The sequence below is a fragment of the Pollachius pollachius genome (assembly GCF_949987615.1).
Source record: "Pollachius pollachius genome assembly, chromosome: 2".
NCBI classification, from domain to species: Eukaryota; Metazoa; Chordata; class Actinopteri; order Gadiformes; family Gadidae; genus Pollachius; species Pollachius pollachius.
The window spans coordinates 39,645,176-39,655,798 of record NC_136935.1 but is presented as its reverse complement, the minus strand read 5'-3'; the positions used below and the strand labels follow the sequence as shown (position 1 = coordinate 39,655,798).

Here is a 10,623-nt window from a genome sequence, read left to right as displayed (position 1 = left end):
TTGTGTACATGAAGAACCACATGTCTCCTCTGCTCAGAGAATTATCCTAAACCAGTATTTCTCCTCAAGGACGGTTTATGCTCACACCTCACAGTGAGAGGTGATTAGGCGGCTGTGAGATTGTCGTTGGCCCTCTGGTTTAGTCTCTACAGATGTATACAAGCGCAGTGTTGATTTTATTTAGCTTACTTCAGTATATATCTATGCATAAAATACTTAATCAAAAAAATCTATACAAGTATTTTATATTCTTTCGTTTTCCCTTAGGGATTAACAATGTTAACTTTCTCACCTATGTGTTTTTAATGACCACTGGTTATTATTAACCAGTGGGGAATAATAATCAGGGTTAATAATAATAATAAACTGTATAAACCTAGAGTAATTCCTCATAACTGAACTGTGACGTAATGTCCTCTTTTCAAACCTCCCATCTCTGCCGAGCAAAACGGTAGACGTATAATAATCCAAAGAGACAAATGGGCGGTGCGGTTTGTGGTTAGAAACGAGTGTACAGTGGCCCTGTGCCGGTGGCTTCCCTGTTCTTCCTCTGACTGTTCAGAACTGCAGTTTAGTAATTCCTGCTGCACACACAGAGCGAAACCTACTGTCGCTGACACTCTTTTTCCATGGCCCTGAGACGCTGTTTGTGCTTCACACTGTGAAAGAAGTCACTGTTTAACAGCCAGATACTCAGCTGGCAATGGGAGCAAGAGAACGGCAGAGTCAGGAAAGGAAAGAGAGAGAGAGAGAGAGTGAGAGAGAGACACAGACAGATAGAGAGAAATAGAGATACAAGGACTGGGTTCTTAGTATTGCAAAGAGTCACATTGCTCGAAAGGTTATTCTTTCAAACAGGTGTTGGGCACAGAAAGATGCCAATTAGAGATCTAACAATGCAGTGTGCAGTGTTGGAATGTGTTGTCAGATGCTTATCCTGCATTCAAAACAAATCGCACCGTTGTTTTTCTGCTTATTATCTAGCTTGGAACTAGAGAATTTGAATGATGCAAAAGATAGAATCTTTTGGGAGAAACGTCCCCAGCTACCCATTGGACTCACCGCACTTATATTAGCATACCGTATGCATTATGGGAAAGCATAATGATGGCTTAATGAATAGCCTGGGCATTCGCAATGAATAGCAACTTAATTAATGTTAAGAACGTTCACCCAAACACAAACACCCAATTACTACTGCACGGTTTAATCAGTTTACTATGTCAGTTAGGGGGTTAGAATGGGATTAAGACACCCAGGGGGGTCTGTCACATAATGTTAGCCTTGTTGAGCCGTGCCCTCAGTCTGCAAATAATGTAATAATAAAATGTACAATGGTTTTAAAAACACATCCCACAGACACAAGCTTTCTGATTTTACCCAGAAGAATCAAATCCAGAATCCAGATTCTGAAAGAATATTGTAAACAGATAAGCCTGTTGGTAATTCTTCAGAGTCTCTTCAACAGAACCCTTCCCTACTTACTTCTATACTACTTCTATTCACGACTATCAATCTACTGATCGACCATTGACTTTTTATATCTGTTCTGTCTCTATCTCTACTCATAAACCAATGAGCAAATCAAAGGAAATGGGTCCTTTTGGAGGACAAAAAAACTGCGACTGACTGTCTGCATGCAGTTGCAGACCAAAATTAATGAACAAGCAGCAAAGCCGTCGTCGTGGTGACCATAGAGACATGACAGGTGGCTATCAACAGTCAGCCCAGATGTTGAGGCCCTGCGTGCCTTGAAGCATGATGAACATGACACAGGAAGTCATACAGCAGATACACACACACACACACAAACACACACACAGGTAGAGATACAGTAGAGATATACAAACAGGTAGAGATAGATTACAGACACAGGTAGATATACACAGGTAGAGATACATTAGAGATACAGATACAGGTAGCTAGACAGATACAGAAGAGATACAGATACAGTAGAGATACAGATACGGGTTGAGATACAGAGTAGACGCACACGCACACAGGTAGAGATACAGTAGAGATACAAACACAGATGGAGATACAGTAGAGATACACACACACACAGGTAGAGATACAGTAGAGATACAGATACGGGTGGAGGTACAGTAGACACACACAGGTAGAGATAAAGTAGCGATACAGACACCGGTAGATACAGTAGAGATACATACAAAGGTAGAGATACACAAACACAAGTAGAGATACAGTAGAGATATAGACACAGGTAGAGATACAATAAGAGATACACACACACACACAAAGAGGTAGAGATACTGTAGAAATACACACAAAGGCAAATAAAGACACAGGTAGATACAGTAGACATACACACACAGGAAGAGATGTACACACACAGGTAGAGATAGACAGAGGTAGATTTACAAACACCGGTTCAAATACAATAGAGATACACACACAGGCTAGCAATCAGATAACCACCACGTTAACCGAGAGAGAGAGAGCAGACTGGGAACGGAAGTGGACGATGAAGATTCAATTGTGTTTGGCATCACACATACAGTATGTGTTTTGATCTATTTCAAAGGTTATCTAATGAGAGAGGGAGTGGGCAGCTACTGCCTCTGGGGCAGGAATAGGACCAGCTCCATGACGTGTAATGCTCAGGGTCAGTATTAACAAAACATGCACACAGCGGCTCTGGTGCGGGAGGGAAAACTAGAACACGCGTTGAACATGCTAACTCCTTGAAACAACCTCGTTAGGCCCAACTCCATGACCTTCTTGCTATGAGCAATGTGGAGACTGAGACAGTGGTGACTGTGTTTGTAAGGAATCACTTAAATCATATCCAACAGCAAAGACAATAACAATACCATGTCATAATGGCATGTCTAGGTCCACTGATAGAACAGCATTAAAACTGCATTAATTTTTTTGGTTCCTGACTCACGCTCCAACGGAAAAGTTAAACCCTTGGAAGAAAACTACCAACTGCAATCCGAGCAGATAGTGTTTCATAATCCCAGATAGGAAATTTGGGGGTTCACAGCAGAAAGTACAGGACAGTAGCAGCATTAAAGTGATACAAATTGAACTCACTTCTATTTCATTAATTTGCATAGAACCAAAAATATTTATTTTAAGAGACTTACCATCTACATCAACAACGAAGACTGTACAGCAGTAGCACCAGCATACAAGGAAACACAACCCACATGCACTGAGACTTACTGCTGTTTGTGGCTCAGCTCCTCCTCCTTGCTGACCAGGTCCTGCTTGAGGTTGGCCAGCATCTCCACGGAGACGTCCACCTGGCGGGACAGCTCCGAGGCCTTGTCCTCCAGGTCCGTCTTCTCCTGGCTCAGCTGCTGGCTCTCGTGCTTGGCCCGCTCCAGCTCGGAGCTCTTCCTCTCCAGCTCCGCCTGGAGCCGGCCCACGCGAGCTGCTATCTTCTGCTCCACCTACCGAAGACCACGAGGAGGAGGGAGGAGAAGAGACAGAGGCCGGCTCATTTTCAGATTGGATTTATTTTTTAATAGTCTTTTACTTTTCTGTAGAAAAGGTCTAACAAAAATAGAAATTGGAAAAAAAATCATTCATAATTTCCGTGATTGCCACAGGGATCATAAGTAAGCCCTTTATTGATCCCAGACATCGGTGTAGTTATCATGTGTGATCATGTGTTAGTGTATCTTCTGAGTCACCTATGTTGTTTTTTAATCTTTGTTTATACATTTATACATTCATACATATTTTATTTCTGTAATTTCAGGTTTCCTTGAATATCTGGCAGGAGACAACAGATGTAAACTAGCCTCTTAGGCTATCTCTGGCTCACTTACAGTTTGACCGTTGATTAGTATGTCCCTGAAATGAACCAAGAACTCAATGTGGCAAGAGTACCTCCTCAGACAGCTTCTCCAGCCTCTCGTCCAGGTCTAGCCGCTCAAACGCCCGCGCCTTCAGCCTGGCCAGGCCCTCCTCGTAGGCTGCCTCCACCGCGCTGGCCGCCACGTTGGCAGCCACCGCCACCGCCGTGCCGGGGTTTCCATGGGAACCCTGGTCCGAGGACGTCATGGCCTTCTTGACGAAGATGTCCCCGAGGGGGAACTCCAGGTTGGGTACGTAGCGGGCGGCAGCGTTGGAGTTGCCGGGCACCAGGCCCAGCTCGTCCGGGCCGCGGAGCTCCCTGAACGGCCGCTCCTTGAAGCCCGAGGCCCGCAGGTCGAAGGGGTCGTTGTTGTTGGTGGGCGTGAGGAGGGCGCCCTCGGCCACCAGCGGCAGCAGGGCGGCCGCGTCGCACACGCTGTTGGACTTGGAGAGGACGTACAGCGTCTCGTACGTGTGGTTGTACTCCAGGTGGGCGCGCAGCGACGACAGGCTCCGGAAGCGCTTGTGCTCCCCGCAGCGAGGACAGCGGTAGGGCAGGTCCAGCGAGGCCATGCCTTGCGTGGTCGGGAGGGGGAGGGGGGGGGGCAGGGCAGTACCTCTCACGCGGCCCGGCGACAGCGCCGGTACGAGGGCACCATGTGGGAGCGCCAGACGGGTCCTCTCATGGTGAACTGAGGGCAGCGGGGGCTACGGTGAGCTGCTGGCGGGCTGCGGTTGGCCGGTTGGCAGCCGGGGTCCTCCAGGAAGGGTCTAGAGCGGGCTCAGGCATTGTGCAGACATTGTGGATGCACGCCTCTGTGATGCCAGTTCACTGGGTTGTTGTCTTTTTGTCTCTTGTCTTTTGATCTTGGCGAGCAAGGGCCCTGAAAGTACACAGAGGGAAAACGTTATGGTTTGAAAGAGCCTCATGCTTTGACAGGCCATGTCCCGTTCTACAATATATTCAAACTCGAGATACTTCATTAAAATGAAGGACATTTAAGTCTACAGCTCATCGATGCATGATTAACAATATGCAGGTGATGTTCCCTTTGAACATGTTGCTTTTGCAAAAAAAAATGGCACTACGTAACACTTAAAACCTACCGCAGAGATGAGAGGAGAAAAGAGAAAGTATGAGTGCTTTGAAATCCCCATGGCATTTTCATCAATCCTCAATGGCTCGGCAAAGAGCCATAATTTAATATTTATTTTGTCTATATATAGCCTATTATAATTGAAACATAGTTTAAATGTGTGTAATATATTGGCCTATATTTATTTATGAACATACACAACTATAAACCCTGATACCATGACCATCAAGAAATGTAAGTGGCAGTGTGTGAGATTAAGCCCGTTCTACTGCTACAAATCCAATAAACCCAGGGGAAGAACCGAGTCAAGCATTAAAAGACAACCAAAACAAGGATGCTTAGCTAAGCAAACAGGTCATACTTTTTTTTTTCACAAAGCCCCAAGAAAAACACATTAAAACTATACGAACAAAAAACTAAAGGAAAGTACTCAAAAAACAATGAACTCAAATGGCCAGCCAGGGGTTCGTAAAAGTACCTGGCATCTAATAAAATGAAATCAACACAGTTTCAGACTCGCTGCTCTACTGAGATGCCCAAACCAAAATATTGGCAAACCAATTTGTAGGATCCACATTCTGTCAATGTTGACCCCTTGGGTGATGGTCAACAAGTTAATCATGGATTAGACGTCCTGATTTGTGAAATCCATAGTAATTTGTGTGCTAACCATGTAAACATAAAGAGGCCAAAAGCTAGAACTCTATTCTACACCACAGTACTGTGTTTTAAAGATAAATAGATCTACCTAAATTAAACAGATACTGAATATGATTTACATTTATTGTTGTATTTACATTACAAATTACTAACATTTATAAATACTATATACAGTGGGGTAAAAAAGTATTTAGTCAGCCACCAATTGTGCAAGTTCTCCCACTTAAAAAGACGAGAGAGGCCTGTAATTTTCATCATAGGTAAACCTCAGCTATGAGAGACAAAATGAAAAAACAAAATCCAGAAAATCACATTGTCTGATTTTTTAAGAATTTATTTGCAAATTATGGTGGAAAATAAGTATTTGGTCACCTACAAACCAGCAAGATTTCTGGCTGTCACAGACCTGTAACTTCTTCTTTAAGTGGCTCCTCTGTCCTCCACTTGTTACCTGTATTAATGGCACCTGTTTGAACTCCTTATCAGTATAAATGACACCTGTCCACAACCTCAAACAGTCACACTCCAAACTCCACTATGACCAAGACCAAAGAACTGTCAAAGGACACCAGAAACACAATTGTAGACCTGCACCAGGCTGGGAAGTCTGAATCTGTAATAGGTAAGCAGCTTGGTGTGAAGAAATCAACTGTGGGAGCAATTATTAGGAAATGGAATACATACAAGACCACTGATAATCTCCCTCGATCTGGGGCTCCACGCAAGATCTCACCCTGTGGGGTCAAAATGATCACAAGAACGGTGAACAAAAATCCCAGAACCACACGGGGGGACCTAGTGAATGACCTCCAGAGAGCTGGGACCAAAGTAACAAAGGCTACCATCACTAACACACTACGCCGCCAGGGACTCAAATCCTGCAGTGCCAGACGTGTCCCCCTGCTAAAGCCAGTGCATGTCCGGGCACGTTTGAAGTTTGCTAGAGAGCATTTGGATGATCCAGAACAGGATTGGGAGAATGTCATATGGTCAGATGAAACCAAAATAGAACTTTTTGGTAAAAACTCAACTCGTCGTGTTTGGAGGAGAAAGAATGCTGAGTTGCATCCAAAGAACACCATACCTACAGTGAAGCATGGGGGTGGAAACATCATGCTTTGGGGCTGTTTTTCTGCCAAGGGACCAGGACGTCTGATCCGTGTGGCGGAATGAATGGGGCCATGTATCGTGAGATTTTGAGTGAAAACCTCCTTCCATCAGCAAGGGCACTGAAGATGAAACGTGGCTGGGTCTTTCAGCATGACAATGACCCCAAACACACTGCCCGGGCAACGAAGGAGTGGCTTCGTAAGAAGCATTTCAAGGTCCTGGAGTGGCCTAGCCAGTCTCCAGATCTCAACCCCATAGAAAATCTTTGGAGGGAGTTGAAAGTCCGTGTGGCCCAAAAACATCACTGCTCTAGAGGAGATCTGCATGGAGGAATGGGCCAAAATACCAGCAGCAGTGTGTGAAAACCTTGTAAAGACTTACAGACAACGTTTGACCTCTGTCATTGCCAACAAAGGGCATGTAACAAAGTATTGAGATGACCTTTTGTTATTGACCAAATACTTATTTTCCACCATAATTTGCAAATAAATTCTTTAAAAATCAGACAATGTGATTTTCTACATTATTTTTTTCATTTTGTCTCTCATAGCTGAGGTATACCTATGATGAAAATTACAGGCCTCTCTCATCTTTTTAAGTGGGAGAACTTGCACAATTGGTGGCTGACTAAATACTTTTTTGCCCCACTGTATGTACAACAAAAATGAACATAATTTCTACGTTTGACGTTTTACTGAGTGTTAAACTGAAGTGCCCCTATTCAGTTGCCCTATATTTTGGATATCCAGACCTTCTGTACAGGAGGAAAAACACCATAAAGTGAGGCTCTTTAATGTAATCTTCTGGGGCTGCACTCTGTCATTAAAAGTCCTGCCAGCCATCACTGCTTTTAATAAACTATCCAGAAATACTATAATGTTTTTTATGTTGCTTTATCTTGTCCTATTTGTTCACTGATAAATGTCAGACTTTTATTATGTATCCGGATACAAACGTGACCACATTTACATACTGAAGAAGGTAGTGATTCTCCCTCACGGCAGAAGGACTTTTATACAGCAACGTTTCTCTGAGATGCCTGATGATTTACACACTCGGTAAACAAACTATTACAGTTAGTAATAGTGTTCAAAATGTGTGGTTAAATGAAAAAACAGCTGAATTGTCAATCAATATTGTATTGTATACCAGGCAACAATTTTGCCTGGTACACAATACAATATTGATGATGAGACATAACAATGGCGCAATAGAGCACTCCGAGATCTGATGGTGAACCTCACAGGAATGTACATGTTAAACACAAACATGAGACAACTAAGACTACAATCAGTGGATTCAATATGGACTGTTGGTGTGACTTTCTGAGCAAATTGATTCAGTTAACCCATGTGATTGGACCAATCAGCCGGGGCAAGCACTAATGTCAGCAAATCAGAGAGGTGGGACAGAGATGTGATCAAATCAAGCCATAGGCCTCATATAAAAAAAATGACTTTTGCTTCATGCTGACACTCTTTAAAATTCTTATCCGAATGAGGTTAGTTGGCAGAACGATCAATAAACGTACAAATATTATATAGTGTGCATATTTCTGCTGCAGACGTCAAAGGATGACTTATCAGGCGCCATCATCTTCAGTCTTTGCAGTTTTTCACTATCTCTGTGGATGGTTGTCAAATCAGTTTGTAGCATTTATGTGAATGTGTAAGAAATATGAATATTAAGTATAGGTAAGTGGCGAGTATTGAACACGGTTATCATATGGACCTATCGTAAATATGATTGAATATATTGAAAATACAATTGGAATGAGAGCTAAGGCATAGAATTATGTTTCTGTTAAGTTTTGAGAGTGCCCTTCAATCCATGATAATAACATAACATATTTAGAGGTGGTTAAATATGGCTTTGGGTATGTTAATCTCCATGGACCAAGATTCACCACCTAACCCCGGGTCGGTGTAGCTCAGGAGGAAGAGCAGGTTGACTTGTAACTGGAAGGGTTTTAATTCAATCCCCAGGCTCCTCCTTTCTGACTGGCGGGGTGTCCCTGAGCAAGACACCTAACCCTCACCGCTCCCGACGAGCAGGCTGTCTTCTTGCATGGGTGACTCCACTGCCGGTGTGCCAGCATGTGTAGGAATGCCCTAAATGTAAATGTAACTCCTTACCTTCAGCCTATTGACCTGCATCTGTATTCTGTGTGGTCGCTTTGTACTGAGCAGTGATGCTGCTGTGTACTGTTGTGACATAGAGCATATGGTACCTCGCTCTGTCAACAAAACATGAGGCACACAGGAACGATGTAATTGCTCTAACTTGGCAATGATGCAGATTCCAATTTTGTTTGGCAACTTCCTTCAAACCCCTTTTCGGCCACCACTTTAAATGGGTCAAGACACATAGATGCAGCCACTTAGAAGAAAATAATGACTCTGACCATGGTTGTAAAATGACAATGTAGGCCTAGGGAGGCTACACACATTTACATGTAGAGATGTCAGGCTACACCCACAAATCCGACACAGACAGGCAACGTTGAACTATGTATCAAACAACCTACTACTATTCCTTCTTAATACATCAAGGGAATGCCCCATACATTCTCATTCTTAAAGCAACCACTCAAGTCCATCCGAGCCGGTCTAGAGAGGCTGTGAATGGTTAATTGATTAGCAAATAGAAAAGGAGAAACTGTCATCAAGGTTGATGCATGTGGCTCACGTGGATCCATCTAGCTCAGTATGGGTGTGGACGGCACTGGACGCGCCATAAACATTGTCCCCCCCCCCCCCCCCCCCCCCCCCCCACCACCACCACCACCACCACCACCACATATCATCGTGTTAGCATGAAGTGTTGAACATGGAGCTAACCCAACGACTTTAAATGACACATCTGCATATCAATAGGTTCACAGGGATACCCCGGAGACAAGACAGCCCTGTTCGGGGGAGACGGGCTTCTAAAACGCGCCTGCATGGCACGCCGCGATTTTTATCCCGTTTCTAAAGCATTGGCCTACGATGAACGCTAATTTAAGAGGAAACAAACGACAACCTCTGCAAAACGAACCCAAGACACCGCGATTTTGGTTCACTGGCCTTCTCAATGTCATATCCCCAAGACACATGTAGCTAGTAAGGAATGAAGAACAACATGCCTCTCACCTCTCCGGCGTCCCCCCGTTTTTTTTTTTTCGCTCCGGTTAAAACCAAACCGCTCGAGCCATTTGTTGACGTCAGCGCGCCACTCTGCAGCAGAATCCACACCAGGCCTGCAGTGCATGCAAAAGGTACGCACGACAAAAGCAATTGCTGGCGCTAGTAGTAACACTAGTCTCGACACAAAGAATTGACAGCGGATGCAACCAAAAAATATGTAATGACAATCCGTTGATGCTGCGTTTTTCCCGGTCGTGTCAGTGGAGTTGGACTCGTCAGGGGCTGAGACAGCGGGAGCTAGGACATCAGAGAGGGAGGGGAGGGAGGGAGAGAGAGAGAGAGAGGTAGGTAGCCAGAGTGTGTGTGTGGGAGAGAGAACCATATAATCCAGCATAGCACCCTCAAATGGGGAGACAATTGGGAGGAACACAATGTTGGAAGCAATTAGTTATTTTGGGGTAAAAATCAGCATCTTCAGCGTCATGATGGCTCTAAATAACTATCTGTGTAAAAAGGAGAGGATTACCTGTATTACTATTGGGACTGTGACCTAGAATTTAAACCATACCATACCAAGATGCATGACTGGGGAAATATGTATCGTTTAAGAGCTCTTGTGGAAAGAGCCAAAAAGATAGGCATGTGTTTGTTTGTGTTTCAGGGTTAGAGATGATGGTGTTCGTTTGAGTGCATGCTGTGTGTGGGAAGAATCGTGTGCAAGGCAAGGCCAACTTTTCTGAAACTATTTTCTGAAACCTGTGCTTTGTATTTCGCAGCCAACATTTTTCTGCAGAATT

At 44.0% G+C, this 10,623-nt stretch overlaps 1 protein-coding gene across 1 annotated transcript in view; it reads right to left on the bottom strand.

Annotated features, from left to right (window-relative positions):
* Positions 1–4,453, bottom strand: part of fbxo41 (F-box protein 41) — a 24,372-nt gene extending 19,919 nt beyond the window's left edge. The window contains exons 1-2 of the mRNA XM_079730560.1: positions 3,865–4,453; positions 3,193–3,422 (exon numbers count right to left, since the gene is read on the bottom strand). Of these exons, the coding sequence (XP_079586686.1) occupies positions 3,193–3,422; positions 3,865–4,404 (770 nt within the window). The 5' untranslated portion in view covers positions 4,405–4,453. The remainder of the gene's footprint in view (positions 1–3,192; positions 3,423–3,864) is intronic.
* Positions 4,454–10,623: the final 6,170 nt, after the last annotated feature.